The sequence below is a fragment of the Myotis daubentonii genome, chromosome 14, assembly GCF_963259705.1.
Source record: "Myotis daubentonii chromosome 14, mMyoDau2.1, whole genome shotgun sequence".
Lineage (NCBI taxonomy): Eukaryota > Metazoa > Chordata > Mammalia > Chiroptera > Vespertilionidae > Myotis > Myotis daubentonii.
In genome coordinates, this window is record NC_081853.1 from 58,133,404 (window position 1) to 58,160,544 (window position 27,141).

Consider the following 27,141-nt stretch of genomic DNA (forward strand, 5'->3'; position numbering starts at 1 on the left):
TCGCGCGGCTGCCATGATTGGTCCAGCGCCCGGCTCGGAGGGCGGGGACGCTCTCCCGAGCAATCGTGGCTCCGCTGGGAGCGCGCGCGCGTGCGCGGGGCCACGACCGAGGCCAGGCCGAGCCCGCCGGGCACGCGGGGACGCGCACGTCGCTCCCCGCCCGCCCTGCGCCGCCCGCCCTCGCTCGCTCGCTCGCGCTCCCCGCCCGCCGCCCGCCGTCCTCCGTCGGTTCTCTCGTTAGTCCGCCGCCTCCTTAGCCGCCCGCCCTCGTCTCCGAGCTTGGGACACGCGGACCGGCGTCGTCGGCGCAGAGAGGCCGGAGTCGGAGCGTCTCCCGAGGTGAGTGAGAGGGCTTCCTCCTGGAGCCGCGGCGCCCCGGGCCCGCCCGCCCCGCACTCTTCCGGCCGCCCGCCCGACGCCCGGCCGCGGCCGCGGCCGCGCCCCACCTGCTGCTCCAAGCTGGCCGCCCCGGCCCCTGACCCGGACTCCGGGCCCTTTTCCCCGAAGCGGCGGCTCCGCCCGCCCAGTTCCCGGAAGCGCGCCGGCGGCCTCCCGCGCCCCTTCCCCCGCCCGGCCGGGCCTGGCGGAGCCCCGCCGCCCGCCCGCCCGCCGCGGTCCCGGGCGCTTCCTCTCTCTCGGCCGGCAGGGCGGGGGCCCCGAGCTGCCCAGCGCGCGTGCCTGCGGGAGTTGCAACGGGAAAGAAACTCTTACAACTCCATTTTGTCTCTTACATTGAACGTGAAACATGAATCACCGGTTTACACGGGGTGAAGTCCAGTTATGTTTTGGGTAGATTTTTTTCTATTTAATGCAGCGTTTTGAGAGGTGGTGTAAGTAAAAGATAGCGCTGAAGTCCTGGGGGTTAGGATTCTTCAGTGTTGCCAAGAGGGGAGTTACCCAGGAAAGCCATTTTTCATGGTTTAAGTAATTTAAACGATGTCTCATCAAAATAGCATTGATTTGCAACTTTGCTTGGTCCAAGTTGCTGCCCTGACCAGGCGTCCCCTGAGCATCCGTCCCCCGTGTCAGGCTGGACCCCATGTCAGGCTGGACCCCGTGTCAGGCCGGACCCCGTTCCGGGCCGGACCCCGTTCCAGGTCGCCTTCAGGAGGAGCGCTGTTTGCACGCGAACTGATTTGGTCAGAATCCTGGTTAGTGGGTGGCGGTGGGAAACGCATCCTTTTCACCTCGCAGCTGGTTCCACTCGTGTTTTTTCAGTGGTCCTGATTACAGTTATTTTTTTTACGTGTTTGTTGACTTTTGGGGAGAGAGACATTGATTTGTTCCACTTACCAATCTGCTCATTAACTGTTGGGCGTGTGTTCCCCGACTGGGGATCGAACCCCAGACCTTGGCTGCCTGGGCACGCTAACCAGTGAGGTGCCCGGCCAGGGCCCCGATTTAAACCCGGAACCCCTGCTGGTGGCGAGTTTGCTTCCTTTGTGTTGAAGGCAGCCTTTTGAAGTAACTTGCAAGTGTGTAATCAGGTTGTATTCCTCCCTGCCAGGTCTGAATGGGGGAGAAAATACTAAAAAAAAAAAAAAAAAAAAAAAAATCTTCTGTTTGTCCAGGGTGAGAAATTTTCAGCCTCTTGGTGCTGCGCGCCCGGCTGTGAAGGTGTCTGCAGTTGCAGGGAGGCCCCTTGGACACGGCTAAGTTGGTGGAGATGTTGTCCTGAGAGTTTGACACAGTGACGTTGTTTGGACTGAGCGTCCGTCGGTGGCAGAGCACTGGTGGCTCCTGGGGACATACAGCGTGTACCGTGGGACTTGCTTTGAGTCACACTCTAATCCGAGATTTACAGCGTCTATTCGCATAAAAACCTGCAGTGGGAGGAAGAAGAGAGTGGGAATGCGACTTTTCCGTAGATCCCGAATTTGGGTCGGGAAAGGAATCTTCAGGATTCGTAGCCCAGCCCCGTTTGCAGATGAGGAAATTCAGTTTAAAGACCCAAGTAAATGTCTTCAGTCATGTCCAGCCAGGTACAGGCCACAACTCTTTTCCTGGAGGGAGTTCTCCGTGCGCTCCCCAACGGCTTGCTTAGAGTCGGCTTATTCCGGTGTTTTCTCCGTTTGTATGTTGCTGATTTTACATATGTTGGAAAAATCTGAAAATTTCGTTTTCCAAACAAATTTCAGTTCTTTAACTCAGGTGCTCTCCTCCCTGTAATGGGTGATCCTGAAGCAACTGATCGAAATAATAAATCAATATATATGTCCGGTCCCTGCCGAGTCCTGGCTTTAGGTTTTGGGCCTGTGGAGGGACCACCTTCCACAGGGAGTCCCAGACTTCCCTGCTCCAAATGCAGCATAATTTTTCATTTGTAGGTCAGGCTAAGATGTTATTGGGCAGCTTTGTGCTCGTTTTGATTATTGATTTTGAGGTAGAATGGGCAGAAACTACATGTATCATGTAGATAATTCCTTGTGTGTGTGGTAGTGGCTTTGTTGGAGTATTTTCATAGTCCTGATTCCTTTTTTGTCAGTTAACTTCTTTTAAGGGTTTACCCTGGTCATGTGGGGGTGTGAGCTGTTAGAGTGAAAACAGGTAGATCTTCAGGTGTTTCCTGTCTGTGGGGTGGAGTCCAGCAGTGACAGGAGGAGGAAGTGGTTGCTCTTCGGGTCTTATTTGTCCTAAAGTTGTGAGGTGGGTGTTAGCTCTGTCAGAAGAGAGTGATGTTTCAGCTTTTGAGAGAACCAATTTGGGTTTCTATAGACAGCACCTGGGGCTTCATTGCACTATGGCTACTAGTGATAATGATAAATGGTACATAATTGCTGGGTCGTAATCACATTCTTGTAGTTTTAAAAGCCCCTAAGTATTTCGTCTTCCCTTGCCACTCAGTTTATTCCTTTAAGCACCTGTTCCTACACGTTAATGTAACTACATTTTAAACTTGTGTTGGTGTGTCTTACTATACCCTGGAGTATTTTGGGGACATGCTCACTGTTAAGTACTTGTGGGATTAATAAATTAAAATTTCCAAAACAGTTTAAAGTTATTAATTACCATAAAATTCTTATTTCAAGTGTTTCTATTTCAAGTGTTTTATTTTTAATCTGTGGGGCTGCGGTAATAAGTGACAGCCTGTATGCTCATAATTATGGTAGTCACGTGACTGAAAATCAGGTGGGCATTGACATATTTATAGCTGATAATCATCAAAATATGAGAGATACACTCTGTTAAATTGCAGCCACTTTGCAGTTTATACCAAATGGAGCTTGGATTATTTTAAAGAGCGTTGGTAAACTAAATATATTCAATAAGCATATTTATCACAGTATCTTAATATTCAAGTGAAGGGAAAGAGGAGAAAATAAGTAGTCGGTGAAATAGGTTTGGAGTAAAGAGAAAAGTGAGAGATAAAATGAAAGTAGAAAGATGGCAGGGACCAGATCACGTACGGCTTTTAGAACATGGGAAGTTCTTCAGGTTTGTTCTGAGACGAGAAATTAGATTTTTTTTCTTTTAGTTGGGGAATGTTATGATCTAATACTAAACAAATAAGTGGCTAGAATTGTTCATTGAGGGTGAAGGTAGATCTGACTTTAATAAGCTAATACTAATAATTTCTGACAAAAATATCAAAGATTTCCTGTTATTATTTATTTCCTTGACCTATTTTTTTTTTTTAAGCCATTGACTTTTATGACAGTTGCCTTTGGCCTATGGTTTCTCTGTAATGCCTGTATGAAAAAGGAAATATAGTTGATAAAGCAAGTCATTAAAGTGTTTCTGGTAGTCTAGGTGGCAGGGATGCAGGTGTTCACTGTTAAATTCTTTTAACTTCGCTGTGTGTTTGAAAAATTTTATAATAAAAAAGTTGGAAAATTAATTTACATAGGATTTATCTGTTTTTGATATTTGCTTTTAAAAGGGCAACATTCATTTATAATATCCAGAAAATAAGGTTGTTTGTGTGCATTATGCTAAGTGAAAGATGCCAAGACTTGTTTAAATGTGATACATTTTTATGGTGTGTCAATTAAAAATTAAATTTTGCACTTTTTTCCTCTCTTGAAATCTAAATTACTTCGCGGAACTTTGGGCAAGCCCATTTACATATTGTGCTATGTATTTTTTCTTGTGAAATGAATAGACATAACTCCTGATTTTTTAAATGTTTTATAGTGCCTTTCATCCGAGAAGTTCAAGGCACTTTGTAGAACTTCTGCCACAGGCCGCGTGGGTCTTGCAGCACGTTTGTAAGGTATGTGAATGGAAGCCTCTTCTTTCCTTCTCCTGTCCCCGTGGAATAGAGATTGTTACAATATGTTGTGTGTTAATGTGGATTCTAGGAAAATGTGGGTGCATCACTGCTGATTTTCTTCTCCACAGTCTTGAGATCGTTATCTTATCCCACAACTTTTCTCTTTGGTCTTGTGTTTCTACCTCTCCCTGAGGTAGTCCTCTGACTTCCTTTTTCTCTAAGAAATATTTCTTCCTTAGATGACGATACATTTCCTAACCTCTTTCTTAATCTTCAGGGAGATGGACTCACCATATTACACACACACTTCTCTTACTTGTGAACCATTCCTCGCATCCTTCTGTTTTTCATGTCTAAGTTTCTTTTGATTAATCCTCACCGGAGGATATTTTTCCCATTGCTTTTCAGGGAGAGTGGAGTGGGGGGAGAGAAAGAGAAACATCAGTGTGAGAGACACATTAGGGCAGGGATCAAACCTGCAACCCTGGCACACCCCTCAACCTTTGGTGCACGGGCTGATGCTCTCACCACTGTGCCACTGGCCAGGGCTCATGTTTAAATGTTCATTTTCTGGATTGCATAGTTTGGTCATCTTACAGTTGATCACAGCCTGTGCTGTGGGTATATCTAATTATCAATAGAAAATGAACCAATTAGAGAATGAGAAACAGGACAGTCCTTACCAGAAGAGTGGGCAGTAGCAGTGCCCTGGCTTGGAAGAGAGCAATGTTAACAGTAGGTATAACAGCCCATCTAGCAGCTGTTGCAGATATCTTAAACTGATTACAGATAGGGAAATAGTATTTTAACTTAATGGACACTGTAATAAATGTCCTGGTCTGGTACCATTTGACCACCTTTTCGTGGTTTCCTTGGATTCGAGGGCACTCTGTGTGGAACAATTGTTTCCTAAGGTGACTCTCATTTGATGAGATGGGCTGCATGACAGGGAAGGCATATGGTGGCAGTGGATTTGGTTGGCTTTGAACTCTTCTTTAGTATGTGAGGAATGGCCAAGCTAGTTTGTACTTTTTTCATTATTTACCCATTTAACAAGTAGTTACTACAGAATAGCTACTGTATGCCAGGCGCATGTGCCCTGACTGGGAGTCGAAGCTGTGACGTTTTGGTGCATGGGTCAGTGCTCAACCATTGAGCCACACCAGCTGGGCTGATTTGGCAGTTATGTTGGAAATACCGTGTTTAGAGTTCTTTGCGAAAAAGTTCTTTTTTGGATGAAGTCTCTTGTTTAACTTTTCCAGTTATTCAGAAAGAAGCTCTGTTTATCTTTTGAAGGTCTTAAGTTCAGAAAAGAAAGACAATAGAGTATCTTAGGTAAGATCATGGACTCTGAAGAGAGGCTGACAGTTAAGTACTAGTTCATACACTTGATAGCTTATGACTCTGGATAGTAATGTGACCCAATGTGACTCAGTTTCCTCTTCTGTAGAATGGGTGATAATGGAGTGCCATGAGGGATCACAGATCTAGGGGGCAGGAGGAGGTGGAAGAGGGCAAAGCGGAAAAAGAAAATAGTTACACATCTTCAATATAATTTGGGAGAGATTTTGTTTGTTTGTTTGTTTTTGGTGTGGGAGCAGTGTCCTAAGAATGAAGTCTTAGGGAAATGTAACAGAGCTCACTACTGGGTCACTCATGCGTAGGAACAGTGGTTCACAAACTGTTGGCATCCAATTCCCAAAACTGGAAACATTTTGGAAAGTTTGTTGTTTTTTAATATGCTTTTATTGATATGAGAGAGTGGGGGGAAGGAAGGAAGAGGGAGAGAGGGGAGGAAGGGGAGAGAGAGAGAGAGAAACATCAATCAGTTGCCTTCCTCACACACCCTGACTGGGGATTAAACCCGCAACCTGGGTATGTGCCCCGACTGGGAATCAGACCAGTGACCTTTTGGAGCCTGGGACGATGCTCCAACCTCCACACCACACCACACTGGCCGTGGCGGAAAGCTTTTTGGTTTTTTTCCATTAATCGCCTTTATTAAAGGTATAATTTCTGTACAACAAATACACTCATTTAAGTAGTTTGGCATTTCCCTAGTTATTAAATACCGCCCAGCCAGCGCTGCTCAGTGGTTGAGCATCAGCCTATGAACCAGGAGGCCATGGTTCAATTCCCAGTCAGGGTACATGCCTGGGTTGCAGGTTCAATTCCTAGTGTGGGGTGTGCAGGAGGCAGCCAATTGATGATTCTCTCTCATCATTGATGTTTCTCTCCCTCTTCCTCTCTGAAATCAATTTAAAAAATATATATGTATACATATATATATAGAGAGAGAGAGAGAGAGAGAGAGAGAGAATTACCATATGACCCAGCAATTCCATTCCTAGATATTTACCCAAAAGAATTGAAAACAGTACTTGAACAAACACTTGTACATAAATGTTCAAAGCACTATTCATACCCAAAGGGTGGAAACAATCCAAATGTCCATCAACAGGTGGAATGGTACTCAGCCACTTAAAAAAATGGAACACTGACACATGCTACAACATGCATGGACCTTGAAAGAATTATGCTAAGTAAAAGAAGCCAGAGACAAAGGCCACATACTGTATGATTTCATTTATATGAAATGTCCAGTCGGTAAGTCCATAGAGACAGAAAGCAAATTGGTGGTTTTGCCAGGTGCTGGGGCGAGGGGAGTGGGGTGTGGGGCTGCCTGTGTAATGGGTGTGGAGTTTCTTTTGTGGTGATGGTTTGGGACCTAGGTAGTGTTGGTGTAACGCGCACAACATTGCTAATGCACTCAGTAGCACTGAAATTGTATACTGTAAAGAGGTTAACTTTGTATTATGTGAACTTCACCTCAGTTAAAAAAAAGAAAGTTTTAAATAGGTGTTCAGTCCCCACCCTGAAGGTTTCAGTCTTCTAATTGTGGAGGCTTGAAGAATAGAGGTGTTCGTGCCAGAATGCATGGTGCCTAGCGGCGCGAGGTCAGCGCTGACACACTCCAGCAGGCCATTCGGTACCGCGGTGGGCTTCCCTCCTAGTTCCTGCTTCTCTGCTGGGGGCAGCGCAGTGGAGAGTCAGGCTGCACAGACATCCCGATCCTGTGCATCCATGTAAGGTTAACCTTGGGATATCGACATTTTGAGGTGGCTGTCATGACACCCAGAAAGCGTGTTCCCTCAGTGTTCCTCACCCCCCCCCCCCGCCCCCGAAGGAATTGAAGTCTGGGTGAGTCTCACTTGGCATTATATTGGAGGCTTGGTCACCCCTTTGCTTGCCTTTGTGTGCCTTAGGCGCGCTGCTCCATCTCCAAGGGCCCTTGAGCTGGCATCAACCCTTGGCAACTGCTCGATCAAGATGGCAAATAATCCAGGCTCAAGCTCATTATGAGCACATGGCAGATGGTGGTTTGAGCCTTTTTGCCAGAGGTTTCCTATGTAGTTTGTAAATAAATGGCCTTATGTTTTCAGTTTAATTTCCCGTTGTTTAATGGTGTTTCCTGTGGCGGGCACAGTTCTGGGTGTGGGTGAACTGGAGTTGATAGGATAGGTTTCTGCCCACGGCAGTGAAACAGTTTAAATCCAGTGGAACCTCTTTTCTCAAACTTAATTCATTCCGGAAGGCTGTTCGAAAACTGAGTTATTTTTTCCCATTAGAAATAACGGAAATTGAATTAGTCCGTTCCAGACCCCCAAATGATTCCCTGTGTTAACTTTTCTTACATGTCTATTGTACTGTTTAATCTTTAAATAAACACTTTAAAAACAAAAAGGACATGAAATGTAAATGAAAATTTAACAATAATTACAAGCAGCAACAAAAACAATAAAATACGAAAATGTTCACAGCACAATATCCTGAGGTTTTAACAGGTAAACAGACTCATATTCCCGCATTCTCTCTTTTGCTTGTTCCCTGAGAGATGCGTGACTGCTCGCACGGGTATCAACATGGAAGGGTTGTCAGGTTGAGAAGTGAATTGTCTGAGATGGGAGATGTTGGAGAAACTTACTAAGGATTCTTCCTCTGACTTACTGAAGAGTATGTTTCCTCTTCATTTAAGATGTCTACTTTGCCTGGCCAGTGTGGCTCACTGGTTGAGCATGGACTTATGAACAAGGAGGTCACGGTTCGATTCCAGGTTGGGGCACATCCCTGGGTTGTGGGCTCAGTCCCCAGTAGGGGGTGTGTGTAGGAGGTAGCTAATCCATGATTCTCATCATTGATGTTTTTCTCTCCCTCTCTCTTCCTCTCTGAAATAATTAAAAAATATTGTTTAGCCCTAGCTGGTTTGGATAGCGCATCGGCCTGCTGACTGAAGATTCCTGGATTCGATTCTAGTCAAGGGCACGTGCTCCAGCTGTGGGCTTGATCCCCAGTGTGGGGCATACAGGAGGCAGCGATCCATGATTCTCATCGTTGCTGTTTCTCTCTCTCTCTCTCTCCCTCTCCCTCCCTCTCTGAAATCAATTAAAAAAATTTTTTAAAAAAATACTTTAGCCCTAGCTAATTTGGCTAAGTGAATAGAGCATTGGCCTGTGGACCAAAGGGTCCCGGGTTCAATTCCAATCAAGGGCATGTACCTCAGTTGTAGGCCCCTCCCCGGCCTTGGCCCTGGTCTGGGCTCATGCAGGAGGCAACCAATCGATGTGTATCTCTTACATTGATATTTCTCCCTGTTTTTCCTTCTGTCTTCTACTCTCTCTAAAAATCAATGGGGAAAAAATACCTGAAAAAAAGATGTATACTTTATAAAGGGCAAGAAGCTGGGGAATGAGTGTTGGAAAGGGTGTGTTTCTGAAAGGGGTATAATTCCTTTCAACCATGTTTATTGGACACAAATTTTAGGACCCTCTTGAGAAAAGGCTGCATTTTTACCTTTATTTTCAGTTTTATCGTGCTGGTAGCTTTACTTCAAGACGGTGCATTGTAGGGCAACTTTCACACTTCTCTGTGATTTGTTTGTGTTTAGTGATTCTTACAGAACCTTTGAGACATGAAACCATTGAGATGGTGTTACTGTGCTCTTCTTGACAGCTAAAACTTCTTCCTTAAAACGTGTTTCGTTTTGTAGTGGGTATCTTCTCTTTTTCTGTCCTATTGGTATCTGGGCATTAAGCTTCCGTGTGTAATGATTAAGGTCTTTCCTCCTAAAGGATTTTTGAGGTCCATCTTTGAAGTCTGTTGCTCCACTCTAGGACTTTGAATTGGCCCGAATGACACTTCCCTCCCTCCCCGTTGACATTTCTGAGCCCAATTTACAGGGTTTTCTGCCTCCTACATTCTTGTCAAAGACTGTACCTCTTCTCACCCAAGCATGTATTTTTCTAAATTACTGTGAACTGATCTACTGGCCAGTTAGACTTAAACAGTTGTCTAAAATAAGAGCAGATGAGTTTAGAATGAGGTTCTGTGCTGTAACACTCCTTGTTACAGACTGTTGAAATTTCTGATTCTTGTACTATCAAACCAAAGTGCCGAAGGAGGAAGACTCACCACTAGCATGCACAGCTGATCGTGTTGTAACTTTTCTTTTTCTTATTTATTTATTGGATTTTTAAATTGATTTTTAGAGAGAGAAACATTGATGTGAGAGTGAAACATCGATTGGCTACCTCCTATATACCTCGTACCGGGAATCGAACCTACAACATTTCCGTGCTCTGGATGATGCCACAGTGACCAGGGCTAACTTTTCTTTTTTCAATTTTTGTTTCTTTTATTGAATTTTAGAGAAAGAGGAAGGAAGAGGGATGAAGAGATAGAAACATCAGTGAAAGAAAAACATCACCGCCCTAACCGATTTGGCTCAGTGGATAGAGTGTCGGCCTGCGGACTGCAAGGTCCCAGGATCGATTCCAGTCAAGGGCATGTACCTCAGCTTCGGGCACATCCCCAATAGGAGGTGTGCAGGAGGCAGCTGATTGATGTTTCTCTCTCATCAATGTTTCTAACTCTACCCTCTCCCTTCCTCTCTGCAAAAAAATCAATAAAATATATTAAAAAAAACAAAAAACATCACCGAGCGGCTGTCTCCTACACCCACCCCCCTATCCCCATCCCCCGGATCGAACTGGCATCCTGGGCATGTGCCCTGACTGAGAATCGAACCAGTGATTTATTGATTCATGGGCTGACACTCAACTGCTGAGCCATACCAGTCGGGCCTTTATTTTTTATTGATTTCAGAGAGGAAGGTAGAGAGACAGAGAGATAGGAATCTCAATGATGGGAGAGAATCATTGATGGACTGCTTCTGCACACCCCCTACTGAGGATCAAGTCCAGAACCCAGGCATGTGCCCTTGATTGGAATCGAACCTGGGACTCCTCAGTCTGCAGGCCAATGCTCTAGCCATTGAGCCAAACCAGCTAGGGCCGGGCCTCCTTTATAAAATCTGCATGCCGCACGTTAGTTATGTAAAGTTTCTTGGCTCCTGGAAATTTATTTTTTCAAATTTGTTATTTGAATATTTAACTATTTGTTATTTGAACATTTAACTATTCTGTGCTTGTCGGAATAAGACAGATATTATTATACCAGTGGAGTCTGGCAGGAAGAACTTTGGAGGGGTGTAAAGAGTGGGGAAGAGCCCTGGCTGGTTTTGCTCAGTGGATAGAGCATTGGCCTGCGGACTGAAGAGTCCCAGGTTCAATTCCTGTCAAGGGCACGTGCCAGGTTGCGGGCTCCATCCCCATTGTGGGACATGCAGGAGGCAACCTATCAATGATTCTCATCATTGATGTCTCTCTCTCTCCCTCACTGAAATCAATAAAAATATTTATCTTTTTAAAAAAATAAGAGTGGGGAAGAGAGAAATGTTAGGTGCTGGGGGAGGACCTAAGGGGCCTGATCTAAGTTGGCAGCTCAGGGAAGGCCTTGAGAGAGCGACTTAGCCTTAGGTAGGAGGTTTCACCTAGTGGGCGAGGGAAGGTGAGCGGGGTGTACACAGGTCTGGGTAGAGGGAAGGAGGAAGAAACCATGGCTTGATAACCTGAGTTGTGGGTATTTTATTGTTTTGGCCAAGAGTGGTTGTGTGCGTGGGGTTTTATAATTTCGCGTTAGTGTCTTGGGATTTAGTTATTACCTTACCTGCAATATGGCATTTATACCCAGATTTCATCCAAAATATTTTTGCATTCCTTACATTGACACTACTGCCTCCCACAGAAACTAACATTGACAAAACTAGGGTTGGGTAGAAGTTTTTATGTACACTAGGATCATTCTTAATGAAATTCACAGAATTTTTATGTGTTTTTTAAATTTTCAAGTTTAGTTTTCAAAAGACTAGACAACCCTTACTTTGTAAGAGTCATCTGTACAATAATGGTTTATATCAACTTATTTGGGAAGAGAAATATAAAAATTTTTCACCTGGATTACAGAATTGAGACTTACGGATGTCAACAGGATAAGTCTTATGAACTCAATTTCTAATCTTAAGTCCTGTTTAAAGTAATAAATGCTAGAAAAAAGTAAAAATTAAGTCATGTTCAAAGCTATGCTGTAGTAAATGCTTTTATTTCATGGATGGTTGAGAAATGGTAGAAAGCTTGCTGTACTCATCACTGTTTCTTTTGCATAATTAGTCTATGAAGAATTATGAGGTAAAATTATAATTATCTTAAGTATGCTGAATTAGTCATTTTTAAAGCTGTGATTATTTTGTCTGCATGGAACTTTACTCATTATCTTTCCAAAATATTATAAAGATTTTTTTTTTTAATATATTTTATTGATTTTTTTTTTTTTTTTACAGAGAGGAAAGGAGAGGGATAGAGAGCTAGAAACATCGATGAGAGAGAAACATGGATTAGCTGCCTCCTGCACACACCCCAATGGGCATGTGCCCGCAACCAAGGTACATGCCCCTGACCGGAATCGAACCTGGGACCCTTCAGTCTGAAGGCTGACGCTCTATCCACTGAGCCAAACTGGTCAGGGCATTATAAAGATCTTCATCCAGCAGAAGCAGCATAGTTATTCAGTCAAATTATTTCTACTTCTGTTTTTGGCTGAAGAACTCTTTTGTGCTTGCTTATAATGAATGTGTGGCTAATAAATGTCTGCATAATGCATTCATTATAACCTGGTAGCACCATTTCAAAATCTTTGGTGGCTCCTTACCTGCCAAAAATAAGCTAAAAATTGTGTATAGAGGCAGATTTATGATGAGTCTGAGAAAATTAGTATTGCAAATGTATAGTCCCTAAACAAGTTATCAAAATTTTTCAGCTAAAAAAAGAATCACTAAAAGTAAAAAAAATAAAAATTATTTAGCTAATTTAGGTTATAGAATTCAAATTACTGTCAGTCCTGCATTTTAAGCACACCACACAACCCTTATTCGCCTACTTGAAAGCCTATCTTGTTTTAATTTTCCAAGAGAAATGGTAGGAGGGTCTCGGGCCACTTCTCTGAGATAACAGTGTGGTTGGAGTCATGGAAAAATCAGACTTGGGGGCATTGGGAAAGTGTTTTAAAAGGATTGAGAGGAGTCTGTGTGTTTAAAGCAAATTGGCGGTGGCTTAAGGCTTTTCATAACTGCCGTTCAGAAAGTTCTGAAAATCACGATCTCGTTTGATGTCCAAACCTCAACTGAACTGATGAGGTTGTTCAGTCTTCATCCTACTTAGTGTGAATATTCATTTATTTTACTGAAGAATATTAACCTGTTGGTTATGTTACAGAATATTTGGCATTTGCACCATATTACCCTTCTAAAATCTGAAAAATTCTGAATTTAGAAACATTTGTGGGCCTATAGTTCTGGGGAGTGGAAGGTAAATTACTGTGTATATATACATATATATTTTAATAAAGAAGAGGGTGGGATGAGGCATGCATGGGACATGCACTTTGGAAAAACAATTAGTTGCTAGGCTGGTAAAAGTTTCATTTTAGGGAAAACATTCTTTTGAGGTCAGGCCATATTATAAACTGGTCTTCAAATTCTGGACAGTTACAGTTTGAAGGAGGGAGTTGCTGTTTATCCAAATAAGACCTAAACAACAAAGACAGACATTTATTGAATACTGACCTATTTTCAGTATAGGTAAGCTCTTTTGTCTAATATTTTAGTCTAAGCTCTTTTTGTGTAATATCTTATCTAATCTTTAGACCATCCTATCCCAAAGGTTCCATCTTCCACTTGACAGATAAGTAAACTGGCTGTAAAGGGGCACAAAACTAGTAAGTGATAGAGCCCAGATGAACGCTCAGGTGGTGTTGCTCCTTAACCGCTACTGTACATGGCTCTTTCTTCCCTGGCCACCTGTAACTGAAAGTATTTCTAGTGGAACATTTGCTCTGGGTAGTCTGTATGGGACCTATCTGTGGAATTAATATTTCTGGGTTTGTTTTTTTTTGTTTTTGTTTTTTAATATATTTTATTGATTTTTTATAGAGAGGAAGGGAGAGGGATAGAGAGTGAGAAACATCAATCAGCTGCCTCCTGCACACACCCTACTGGGGATGTGCCTGCAACCAAGGTACATGCCCTTGACGGGAATCGAACCTGGGACCCTTGAGTCTGAAGGCCGACGCTCTATCCCAGGGATGGGCAAACTTTTTGACTCGAGGGCCACAATGGGTTCTTAAACTGGACCGGAGGGCCGGAACAAAAGCATGGATGGAGTGTTTGTGTGAACTAATATAAATTCAAAGTAAACATCATTACATAAAAGGGTACGGTCTCTTTTTTTTTATGTTTTATTCATTTCAAACAGGCCGAATCCGGCCCGCAGGCCATAGTTTGCCCACGGCTGCTCTGTCCACTGAGCCAAAACAGTTAGGGCTGAATATTTCTGGTTTTATTGAGTATCCATGGTCGGTGCTGAATGCTCGTGAGGCTTGCCCAGAATGGCACTCAGATTTGAAGCCAATGTAAGGTGTGGCCAAGTAGTGTATGGTTAGGGTGGTGCTAGTGTTTTGGGTGGCGAGGAGGCGGATAAGAACCACATGGAGCTCAGAGAACATGTGTCAGTCACAGGGCCCTTCCAGAATTTGTGGCTGGGGAGGAATTGGAGGGTGTGATTGCATCTCGCTCCAGCTACAGGAGGAAGCATGATGCTGCACAAGGTCAGGTCACGACGATGGCGATGCTGCCGGGGAACACTTACTACAACGCCAGAGACCTTAAAAAAGAGTTACTAGCTAGATTGAGGGCAGTTTAGGAAATCACTGTATTCACTTAAACTTGAATCTTCTAATTTATGGAAAAATAAATTATTTGCAGTCTTCAGTACTTTAGCTGTTGGTCACAAGTTACTTTTGATCCCCATAATGAATCTCTGTGGTGGTTGACAATTGCTGCTCTCTCAAATATTACAGGAGGACTAGTGTTTTCTTGAGGCTTTTGCCATGTCTGAGGTGATAAGGTGGCCTTTCAGCCCCCCCCCTTTGTACACACGTGAATGTAGGGACAAAGGAGGCTTCTACACAGGGTTTGTCACTTGTAAATCTTGTTTGAAAAGAAGTAATTTGCTACTTGAAGACTGAGAGAAGGCCAATCCAGAAAGAAGGGAAGTCATTTAGAGGAAGTCAATTTGAAGGCTGATGTCTAATCTTAGTAACTTGAGCTTTTGAAAGTTTCCTTTCAAAAGGTTAGAAAATTAACTCCCTTATACCAACACATTTTTACCCATTAACTTAAGAAGGTTAGGTTTCTTATCTTTAACTCCATCAATGAACACGTACTTTGGTTCAGGAACTATTTTTGACCCTGCCAGGCATTGTAGGGAATATAGAAATAAAGATAGTTATTTTTTGGGGGGTTTATGGATAATAATACCCAGCAGTTAAACATTAGCTGCTATGTGCTAGGAATTATGTATTCTAAAAGCTTTCCTGTGTTAACTCGTTTAGTAATTACCTCTGCCCTTTATCTTCCCCATTGGTGTAGGTGAGTATGCTGGGACAGGGGCACAGAGGGGTTGTCACTTGCCCAAAGGTTCACAGCTGCTTTGAACCCCAACACCTGGCTCCAGAGCCTTCTCTCTAAAAGCGCAAACAGGCCCTATCCAGTTTGGCTCAATGGATAGAGCTTCGGCTGGGGACTGAAGGCTCCTGGGTTTGATTCCGGTCAGGGCCACATGCCCGGGTTGCAGGCTCGATCCCCAGTAGGGGGCAAGCAGGAGTCAGCCTATCAATGATTCTCTCTCATCATTGATGTTTCAATCTCTCCCTCTCCCTTCCTCTCTCTGAATCAATATATGAAAAAAAGATTAAAAAAATCAAAGTGCAAACAATATCAAATGATGTAAGTCCATTTATATCTATAAAAATAAAAGGGTAATATGCTAATTAGACCGGATATCTTCCGGACATCCTTCCTGATGAACCTAGGGCCGGAGGGAAGCCAGTGCAGATCTCAGGTGCCTGCAGGCGGCCTGAGGGAAGCCAGCCTGGGTCCCAGGTGCCAGAGGGAAGCTAGTGCCGGCAGCCGGGGTAAGGAAGGCCTACTCTTGCACGAATTTTCGTGCATCGGGTCTCGTGTGTGTGTGTGTGTGTGTGTGTGTGTGTGTGTGTGTGTGTGTATGTGTATGCGAATGCCTAAGCGACCGTCCAACTGGTAGCTATGATGTGCACTGACAACCAGGGGGGCAGACGCTCAACACAGGAGCTGCCAAACTGTGGTGACTTGGCAGCTGCAGTTCTTGGGTGATGAACCTGGAACCAGAGAGGAGGGAGCCGGATTGCATAGTTCTTTGTGAAGCAGCACTGAGTGGACTAAGTGCTATAGGAATTCAGGAACGAAGGAAAACGTGTCCTAGAGTAGCCAGGGAGGCTTCCCTGGGGAGGAGTAACTCTTAGCCTTAAAGGTGTTAAAATGGAGTATATGGCCAAAACCGGTTTGGCTCACTGGATAGAGCGTCGGCCTGCGGACTGAAGGGTCCCAGGTTCCGGTCAGGGGCATGTACCTCCGTTGCGGGCACATCCCCAGTAGCGGGTGTGCAGGAGGCAGCTGATCGATGTCTGTCTCTCATCGATGTTTCTAACTCTCTATCTCTCTCCCTTCCTCTCTGTAAAAAATCAATAAAATATATTTAAAAAAATAAAATGGAGTGTATGGGCGGGCATCAGCCCTTGCCAGGGTTAAATTGTTCTTGAGCCCTGGCCAGGTAGCTCAGCTGGTTGGAGCATTGTGCCCCCCACCCCCAATATGCCAAGGTTGTGGGTTCATTTCCCAGTCAGGGCACAAAAGAATCAACCGATGATGCCGTGGCCTGTGTGGCTCAGTTGTTTGAGCGTTGGCATGAGCACCGAAGGGTGGCGATTTCTGTTCCTTGTCAAGGGCGTGTATCTGGGTTACAGGTTCACTCCCAGCTGCCCTGCCAGGGTGCAAGCTGGAGGCAGTCAGTGGATGTATCTCCTTCACGTGTTTCTCTGTTTCTCCCGTTCCCCCCTCCTCTTCCCCCTCCCCCTATACCAGTGCTCATTGTTCTGTGTTCTGTCTGTGTATGTTTATAATGTATCTTCTTCCAGTATTGAACCTTTCATCAATACTAGTATATGCAATATGTCTTTTTTGTCTCTTGTCATCTTTTTTTGTTTAAAGTCTTAATTTGTCTGACAGCATAGCTATTCAGCTGTTGACTGGCGATTATTTCTGCCTGTTAGGAATACTGCTGTAACAAATCTGCACATGTGTTTGGTGTACTTATTTATTAAATATTTCTGTGGGTTTACACCAGAGGGAATGTTGTGTTTTAGTACACACTACTAAACAAGTTTAGCAAAATAGTTGTACACTCCCACCAGCAGGAAATGCATGTTCCAGTTGCTTTCCAACAGCACTTTCTAAATTTTAGCCAAGCTGGGGGTAGGTGGCAGTATCTTATTGTGGCTTTAATTGCATGTCTCTGATGACCTTTACCTGTGTTTATTGGCCATTTTAGAAAGCTCATTTTCTGAGGAAGGATTATGTACTTTGGACTAAGAAGTTCAGTTATACTGGGGAAGTAAGATACCTGTGAAACATACTAAAATGTAAATTGGGATTTCATAATTGAAGCCAGAGTAGGTCCGAGTATTACTAAGAAGCAAATAAAAAGATTTCAGAGAAATTATCCCTGGTATCTGGTGGGAAGGAGGGTGGGTGCTTCCGTTTACCACAGAAGTAAAACTACAGGTGCACTAAATGTAGGGTTCTCAAAACTTAGCATGTATCAGAATCACCTGGAGGGGTGGTTAATAGGGTTATGTTATTTGAAAAGTAATGATTAAAGGAATAAAAATATAGGGTATTGAATTAGTCTTTTTTTAATGCTCACCTGAGGATATGTTTATTGATTTTAAAAAATAGTTTTATTGGTTTCAAAGAGAAGGGGGGGGAACATCGATGATGAGAGAGAATCATTGATCGGCTGCCTCCTGCATGCCCCCCACCGGGGATTGAGCCTGCAACTTGGGCATGTGCCCTTGACTGGAATCGAACCTGGTACCCTTCAGTCCGCAGGCCGACGCTCTATCCACTGAGAAACACCATCAAGGGCCAAGATCTGATTTTTGAGTGGGGGGTGTAAGATCAGAAATGAGCCTTGGTACGGGTTTTGGATGGGCAGGTGAAATGTTGTTTTCCGGGGAAAGGGAATAACTTTTCAGAGAGGGCACTGCTTTGAGTTGAGGTGGAAGAGTTTTACAAGGCAGTTAATGGCACCTGGTGTGGGATCAGGACGGGAGAGAAGGTGGGAGGGGAATCGGTTGCTGTTAGAATTGTAGAGGCCCCTAAGGGCAAGGCTAAGGTGTCTTGACCTAGTTTTTCATTGAGGACCTTTTGAAGGCCTTGGAGCGAAGGCACGAAGGCATGGTGGGCTGAAGCTCGGAACGGGGGATTTGCCTGCACGGATGTCAGGCCCAGCCCTGCCCTGTGATTTCCGAGGTCAGGATTAAAGGGACGTCTCCCAGGTAGGCAGTGCCGAGGACTTCAGCTGCATGAGGACTATGGGAATGGGAAGGGTAATGGTGGTATTTGAAGAATTGATGCCCTCAGAGATAGGTATTAGGAGAATTGGGGGGGGGGGGCTTGGAAGGAATAATCATGTGTGAAGGCTGTAGCTGAGGAGACAGAAGAATTAGAAGTCAGCATGTGAGCATGTCCCAGGGAGGGCCAAGGACTGGGAGGTAAGGTTGTAACAAAAAGTAGCAAGGGAAGGAGGACTGGATTTTGAGCAAGTCGTCTCATTGGTGACTTGAGAGTATGTTTCAGTAGAAGTTTGGGCAGAAGGCAGAGTGGAAGAACTGAAGCAAGTGAGTGTTTGAAGCAGGAGAAATGGATATATTTTTTCTTTGAAACAGAGAGAGGAAAGCATGGCTGTGGGAAGATACATTGTTTAAAGCAGCACCCGGCGCTTCAAAGCAGACCAGAGAGAGAGAGCAGCCGGTAGAGATGCGGGGTGTGGGCCACCGCAGGTGGCCATGCTGTATGAATTGAAAGTTGCTAAGAGACCTAGGTTAGGCCTGGGCAGAACCTGCTAATAGTAACCGCCTTTTTTTTTTTTTTTGAGACTCTCTTAAAAAAAAAAAAAAGTTTTTTGCCGAAACCGGTTTGGCTCACTGGATAGAGCGTCGGCCTTCGGACTGAAAGGTCCCAGGTTCGATTCTGCTCAAGGGCATGTACCTGGGTTGCGGGCACATCCCCAGTGGGAGATGTGCAGGAGGCAGCTGATCGATGTTTCTCTCTCATCGATGTTTCTGGCTCTCTATCTCTCTCCCTTCCTCTCTGTGAAAAATCAATAAAATATATTTTTTAAAAAAAGTTTTTTATTTTAGAGAGAAAGAGAGAGAGAAACATCGATTGGCTACCTCCTGCACACTTCTTACTGGGGACCAAGCCTGCACCCCAGGCATGTGCCCTGACCAGGAATCTAGGGACCTTTTGGTTCATAGGTCAGATGTTCAACCCCTGACCACACTAGATGGACTGTACTTTTCATTTCTTGTTAACAACTCTGGTTGTATTGCCAGACCCCAGCATCCCAGAAATCCTTTCTCATGGTAGGCTTTCATTTCCACTTTGTCCCCTAGTCACTTGGAATCACTGTCTGGTCATCCATAGAGGCTGGTGGTTCACACATTTCCTGGGCCAAGGAGATTTTCCTGGGCCTTTTGGTCGCTCTTTGGCATTTCCCTTGTGTGTGTCTTCAGCCATGTGAGACTGCGAGACCATTTCTGGAGAACTGAGTGCCTTCCGGGAAAGATGCTATTCAAAGTTGACCGCCTTTTCTTCAACAAGGGAATTCCTGAGGAATTATTTTGTTTGAATCCTGTAAGGTCTTGATTGATTGACTTTGGGTACAAACCAATACAAGTTAGTCCTGAGGAGATATATAAAGTACATATAAAAAATCTTGACAGGGCCAAAACCGGTTTGGCTCAGTGGATGGAGCGTCGGATATTTAAAAAAAAAATCTTGACAGGAAATTGAGAGCATGAGAAAAACAAAAAAATCAATGAAAACATTTTTTTAAATGTACAGTTCAATTCAGTGGTATTTAGTGTATTCATAGAGTTGTGTGACATTTCACAGCTGTTTTGGAAAAATTCCATTATCCCAAAAATGAAACCCCACTATTCCACTATTCCCCATAAAGGTCATTCCCTAGTCTTTTCTCTCCTTTCTGCTTTCCCTAGGCCACCACCAGTGGACTCTACTTTCTGCTCTGCATTTGCCTGTTTTGAACATTTCATTAGAAGCACACAATATGTGACTAGCTGCTTTCACATATGTAAAGTTTTCAGGGTTCATCCATTCTGATAAATGTAGCAAATATCAGTACTTTCTCCCCCTCTTCATTGCCAAATAATATTTTGTATAGATATATCACATCTTTACCCATTCATCAGTTATTGGATATTTGGGTTGTTTCTACTTTTTTACTATAATGGATGCTGCTATGAACATCCATGTACAAGTTTTTGTGTGGATATGTTTTTACTTCTCTCGGATAAATATCTAGGAGTAGAAGTGCTGGGTCATATCTATTCATACCCTTTACCCATTTTTAAATTGGGTTATTTGTCTTTATTATTGAGTTATTTATATATTCTGGATCCAAATCAACATCTTAACTGCAGCCTCCAGAGAGACCCTGAGCCGGACCACCTCCTCAGCTGCTTCGTTGTTGGTTTGTAAGAGCTCTTTACATAGTCCACAAGCCCCTTATCAGAGGTCATTTGTAAGCATTTGCTTCTAGTCTGTGGTTTTGTCTTTTCATTTTCTTGATGGTGTCTCTTGCACAAGTTTTTAAAATTTTTATGAAGTCCAGTTTACCTGTTTTTCCTTTGGCTGCTGGGATAATACATCTGTGAATACACTGCTTACAGTATATTGTAATAAATAGTGTAATAGCTGGACTGTGGAAGCCACCCAAGTGTCTGCCAGGAGGTGATGGGTGAACAAGATGTGGTCTGTACACACAATGGAAGGCTATTCAGTCTTAAAGAGAAAGAATTCTGACCCACACCACATGTTTGAACCTTCAAGATTTGATGTTGAGTAAAATAAGCCAGTCCAAAAAAAAAGCTAATAGTCTATGATTCCACTTAGATGAGGTAGCTAGAGAAGTACAATGCATAGAGACAGGAAGTAGAATGGTGGTTGCCAGGGGCGGAGGGAGAGGAAAGTGGGTTAGGTGTTTAATGGGTATAGAGTTTAGTCTTGGAGGCGGAAAAAGTCCTGGAGATGGATGGTGGTGATGGTTGCATAATAATGTGAATATATGTAATGCCACTAAACTGACAATAAAAAATTGTTAAAATGGTAAATTTTATGTGTATTTCATCACATTTTTTATAAACTAAAACTGTTTTATGATTCTAAACAAGCCCTGGCTGGTTTGGCTCAGTGGATAGAGCGTTGGCCTGTGGACTGAAGGGTCCTGGGTTCGATTCCAGTCAAGGGCACATATCTTGGTTGCAGGCTCAATCCCCAGTAGGGGGTGTGCAGGAGGCAGCCAGGGTGTTTCTCTCTCTCTCTCCCTCTCCCTTCCACTCTGAAATCAATAAAAACATATATACAAAAAAATAAAATAAACTGTTTTATGATTCTGGATCTTATATTTGGACCTATAATCCATCTTAAGTTAAAAGACTTATTTTCTCCATTGGATTGTCTTGGCATCTTTGTTGAAAATCATTTGACTCTAAATATAAGGGCTTATTTCTGGACTCAGTTCTATTCATTGATCTGTGTCTGTCTGGGTGACAGTGAAATGCTGTCTTGATGACTGTAGGTTGTTGTGTGTGTGAGGGGGGATTAAGTTTTAAAGTCAGGAAGTGTGAGACTGCAACTTTGTTCTTTAATATATTGCCTTCCATTTCATAAACATGAATGTCTCTTTTTTAAAAAATCTTTATTGTTGGAAGTATTGCATGTGTTGAATGTCTCTATTTATTTAGATCTTCTTTAATGTCGCTCAATGTTTTGTACTTTTCAAAGTAAGTTTTGTTCTTATTTTGTTAAATTTATTCCTTTTTTATGGTATTGTAAGTGAAATTGTTTTCCTAATTTCATTTTCAATTTGTTCATTGCTAGGGTATAGAAATACAATTTATTTTTGTATGTTCATCTTGTATCCTGCAACCTTGCTGAATTTGTTTATTAGTACTAATAGTTTTTGAGTGGATTGTATAGATCTGTCATCTGTGAGTTGAGATAGTTTGATTTCTTCCTTTCCCATATGTATGTCTTTTATTTTCCTGCCTGATTGCCTCCAGTATCATATTGGATGGATAGAAGTGGCAAGCATGGGCATCTTTCCCTTGTTCCTGATCTTGGGGGGAAGATTTCAGGTTTTTTACCATTAAGTAGAATCCTGTATAATAAAAGCCTAATATGCAAATTGTCCTCTCGACCAGGAGTTCAACCAGAGGGTGGGGGCAGCCGGCCAACCGTCGGAAGGGAGGCCCCAGCCAGTGATGGCAGCAGGCAGCCAGGGGACGGGAGGTCCCAGCTGGCAGCCCGCAGCTGCTAGGGACCCTACCTGTGCGTGAATTTCATGGACTGGGCCTCTAGTGTTTGTTATAAGTTCTTTGGTATGATATTTTGGTGCCAACTGGAAAGATATACTGGCATTTTATATTTGGGTGTGCTAATAGAGGTTTGTGCCCCATGGTGGGAAAAGTGAATCATAGCCTAAAGCTATTATGGCTTCGTGTGCAATCTAGATAATACTTTGTCTATGTTTCAGCAATGGCTGCCATCCGGAAGAAATTGGTGATTGTTGGTGATGGAGCCTGTGGCAAGACTTGCTTGCTCATCGTTTTTAGCAAGGACCAGTTCCCAGAGGTGTATGTGCCTACGGTGTTTGAGAACTATGTGGCAGACATCGAAGTGGATGGAAAGCAGGTGAGTCCACTTTCCGGAACAATGGTACTGATTTTGCATGTTAGGCTATTCATGTAGTCTAGAGAGAATCGGGCCTTTTTGTCTCTTCAGTACACAGTATAACAACAAAAATGTTAGAATGAGAACTTGATTCTCATCCTGTTTTCATAGCCCAACTTTGTTCATTTTTAAATTGTCCATATTCATATGTATTTCATTTGGGAAAACCTTAGTATATGTGCTGTTTTGGCTATATTTGGTGCTGGATATGAGATTACTAGGTTGAGAGGTCCTTATTCATTATGACTCTCAGAGTTATACCATCAGCAGTGTGGCATTTAGACAACAAACATCCTCATATGTAATTTTTATTTTTATTGGAAGTCTACAGATTTTTTTAAAGTATTTTTTTTTTTATTGATTTCAGAAAGGAAGGTAAAGGGAGAGAAATAGAAACATCAATGATGAGAGAAAATCATTGATCGGCTGCCTCCTGCACGCCCCACACTGGGGATTGAGCCCACAACCCAGGGCATGTGCCCTAATTGGGAATTGAACCAGTGACCTCCTGATTCATAGGTTGACATTCAGCCACTGAGCTACATTGGCCAGGCCTCAAATTTAATTTTTAAAATATTTTGTCTTTAACAAAGACAAGTTGCCACTGTTGAATCAATTACATCTTTCCTGCAGGGAGGAATGAAATTCTCAGTACAGACTGGTCAGCTGGCAAGAAAACTAAAACAAGGGGCTCTTCTCCAACACACTCGGGCCTCTTGGGCATTCAGTCACATGGCTGTGCTGCTAGCACCTATTCAGTTGGCTCCATAATTCCATCCCTTTCTCCCTTCTCATTTCCCAGCTCCCCGCTGTCCCTTTCTGTCCAGTGTTCCTTAGCCCCGGTGTGTGGCGCCTGTGTGGAAAGCACGTTAGGCTAGCTCCTCGGAATCCTAGGTCTCATGGGATGTGCTGATAGTCTGTGATCATGAGTAAGCCACCTGACTCTTGAGTCGCCTTCATTTTGCAGGTGACGTCCGGGTTCTAGTAGCTGAAAGCGTTTGGAAGCACCAAAGCGCTTTACAAATTGGGCTGAATTCAAACCTCCTGTTGCAGCCTGTGGCCCGTTTTATCCCGTTGCCTTGTGGGTCCCAGTGATTGCTCTCCTGCCTTCAGGAAGCACAAGGCACCTTTCTGGTCAAGAAGAGATGGGGGCCCGGCCAGCGTGGCTCAGGGGTTGAGCATCAACCTATGAACCAAGAGGTCACTGCTTCGATTCCTGGTCAGGACACATGCTCGGTTCCGGGCTTGATCCCAGTTGACGGCATGCAGGAGGCAGCCAATCAGTGATTCTCATCGTTGATGTTTCTCTCTCTCTCTCTCTCTCTCTCTCTCTCTCCCTTCCTCTCTGAAAACAATAAAAATATATTTTTTAAAAAAAGGAAAAAGAATAGATGGGGGGAGGGGCAACAGTAAGTTTCAGCCTGACAGAACTTTGGGGCCTGTCCTGCAGGGGGTCCATCAGTACAGTGTTGCCAGTATAACCTGAACCAGTTCTCTGCTTTGATGCTTGGATACAAGTGTTTCTGGGAGCCTAGAAGAGTGGTTTTGTGTAGACACCCGGCCCAATTGTGACAGACGGGGCTGAAATGTGCTGAGATCTTGGCGCCTGCTGTCCTGTAGCAGCCTCTTGTCCACTGAGATGCCACACAACACAAAGACCCAGGCTTGAGGGGAAGCAGGTCAGGTTGGGTTCTCAGATGCCTGGTGCGTGCATATTGCTGGCTTTATCCTGTCCTTCCCTGCAGAGAGAGTAGCTGCCGGGTGCTCTGTGCCTGTGGCCTCGGTTGGGAAAGTCAGTGCGCATGCTTTGGAGCCAGTAATGGCCTTTCCGTTCTCTTGGAAGCACTGTCTGTACCTGGAGGTCTTGAAACAACCAGGATCTTATCCATGAGAAATGTAGGGAGGGACCTTGACTTAAAACCTGTGTGATGGTCTGTGAGTTTTTCTTGCACTGCCAACTGTGAACATACCGGACCCTGGCGAGGTAGGCAAGCCCTCTCAGCAGGGAGAGCACACCCTTAAGTAAGGATGCTGGATCTGGAAGAGGTATCACAGCCCCGCTTCCTACCTCAGCGACTCAGTAGCCCCACAGTGGGAGGGGGCACTGAAGAGTAGCACTGCCAGCGCCTTGGGAACCATCAGATTCTCAGTGCGCATGTCCCAGGAACACGGCTACCACAAGTGGGGAGGCCCGTTTCAACCTGCGACAGACCTTCAGCAGCATCAACATCTGGACCATTTATCAGGAGACAGACGGTGGGTGTGTCCGACTGAACACCCAGGAGGCTTGGAGGGGCCAGGGCAGTGGGATGTGGAAGAGAGTGAAGGAGCTGTACCATCCTGAGGTCACCAGTTGTGAGGATTGGGGGTCAGTATCTCCTCGATCCACACCAGGCCGACGGTGTGTCCATGATGGCAGTGCAAGGAGCCTGACGGCGGTGGCAGGAGACGCATCCTGGGGCGGAGGTTGAGGGTTGAAGAGACAATTAGCCACCCACTTTAGAGAAGGAATGGCATTTAGAAAGTGCAGTCAGGGTTGTGGAGGTGCTGGGAGAAAAGAGTATTCCAAGCATCAAAGGGAGAGCTCCTTGGGCCCCGAAGGGCCTCTGAACAGCGGGAGTTAAAATCCACTCTGGTCAGAAGAAGTCGCAGGGCGGCTGCAGTGCTGGGCAGCCTGAGAGAGGACCCATGCCCAGAGCCCAGGCGTGAGCGGAGTGTCCTCCCACCTTACGTGACGCTTTCATTCTGACATTTCTGTGAGCAGTAAAGGCAGGGCCAGAGGCCTTCCTCTCAGCCAAGACCTCATACCCAGCTGGTGTCTTTCCTCACCCTCCAGCGCAGGCACGTTCTCGTCTCTGTGTTCCCCTTTGGGGCAGGGTGGCCAGACAAATGGAGGTGGTTGCGGAGACCACCACTTAGAGCTCGGTTTTTCCTTGTCTTGCCTTGTACACCAGGTAGAATATTATTTACAGTTTGATTTCTCCTCTTGTTCATCCACTGAATGTTACTTATAATTAAATTCTTCTTATAGGCTATAAAGTTATTTTTCTCTTGACATTTTGAATTATGCACTTTATTCCATTCTCTGGATCTCTTTGTAAAATTGCAGTTCTGAGGAATGTAGCCTAAAACAACTTGAACACACCTTCCACCTTCAGGCTTGATTCTAATAAAAGTGGAACACTCCTGTGTTTGACTGTTTTGGACAGTCTGCTATTTGAATTCACTATGGTAAACATCTGCCTCCCCCCCCCCCCCTTTTTTTAAATATATTTTTATTGATTTCTGGGGAAGGGGAAGGGAGAAATAGAAACGTCAGTGATGAGAGAGAATCATTGATCAGCTACCTCCGCACGCCCCCTACTGGGGACAAGCCCACAACCTAGGCATGTGCCCTGACCAGGAATTGAACCGTGACCTCCTGGTTCATAGGTCAGTGCTCAACCATTGAACCACACTGGCCGGGCCAACATCCCCTTTTGAAAGTGGGTAGTGAGCCCTGGCCGGATTAGCTAAGTTGTTTTGAGCATCGTCCCAATACACCAAGTTTGCGAGTTCAATCCCATCAGGGCACATACAAGAATCTCAACCAGCGAATGCATAAATAAGTGGAACAAAAAAATCAATGTCTCTCTCTCCCTCCCGTCCCCATCCCCCTCGCCCTCTTTTTCTCCCTCCCTTCCTCTAAAAAATACACACAGAAAGCCACGAAAGTGGGTAGTGGGATTAACCTTGCACTTGGGCATTTACTTTTCCTCCCACAGGTTGAGTTGGCTTTGTGGGACACGGCCGGACAGGAGGATTATGATCGCTTGAGGCCCCTCTCCTACCCGGACACGGATGTGATCCTGATGTGTTTCTCCATCGACAGCCCTGATAGTTTAGGTGAGTAGCTCTCGGCCTGAGGTTTGTCACTGCCCGTGTGCCTGGCCGACTCCGAGGTCCTCGGGTCCTTTCTGGGCATCAAGCAGGCGGGCATCAGAGGAGGACTCCTCAGTGGCCAGAGTCCTAGAGCCTTGAATGTGTGTAACCTGGCCTGGTCCTTTCCAGCCTGGGTCTCCCGTGGCCGCCCTGTCCACTTTATGAAGCAGGCGAGTTCCAACGACAGAACCAGCTTTTGGACTAAGATTGGGGGAAGGCTTTCCAGGGTGCCTGTACCTCTTCTAGTGCTTCATGTTGCCTCCCTGTCTCTAGACTGGGGACTGCTATTTCCGGTGGTGTTTTCAAGTCCTCTCTTAACCCTTTTCTAAAGCATCTTAGCTAATAATGAGAGACTTGGACCTGCCATATTAGCTCAGTTGGTCACATGTTTCAGAAGCCACTCCTTCAGAAAATGACTAATACTGACCTCACACTCTATAAAACAAGGCACTAGCCTTGAAGTCAGAGAGTGAGCAGCTTCCTTATAAAATATAGCTTCAAATCACAATCGGCACCATTGAAATCATCATCATACTAAGTGCTTTGCATGCATTGACTCGGAATAACCGGTGTGAGATAGGGATTACTCCTTTCCCCAGTTTATAAACCATCCCTGACACTGAGGGGTCCGAAGTGAGGGTAT

General features: G+C 44.5%; 1 protein-coding gene across 3 annotated transcripts in view; it reads left to right on the forward strand.

Annotated features, from left to right (window-relative positions):
• The first annotated feature begins 188 nt into the window (after nt 1-188).
• RHOA (ras homolog family member A) overlaps nt 189-27,141 on the forward strand; it is a 30,240-nt gene continuing 3,287 nt past the window's right edge. The window contains exons 1-4 of one of the 3 annotated variants that reach the window (XM_059664738.1): nt 189-339; nt 4,135-4,192; nt 22,358-22,538; nt 26,342-26,462. In XM_059664738.1, coding sequence (XP_059520721.1) covers nt 22,383-22,538; nt 26,342-26,462 — 277 coding nt within the window. In that variant the 5' untranslated portion in view covers nt 189-339; nt 4,135-4,192; nt 22,358-22,382. Of the gene's footprint in view, nt 340-4,134; nt 4,214-22,357; nt 22,539-26,341; nt 26,463-27,141 lie in introns of all 3 variants that reach the window. The other 2 variants (XM_059664737.1, XM_059664739.1) reach the window with 2 other exon arrangements.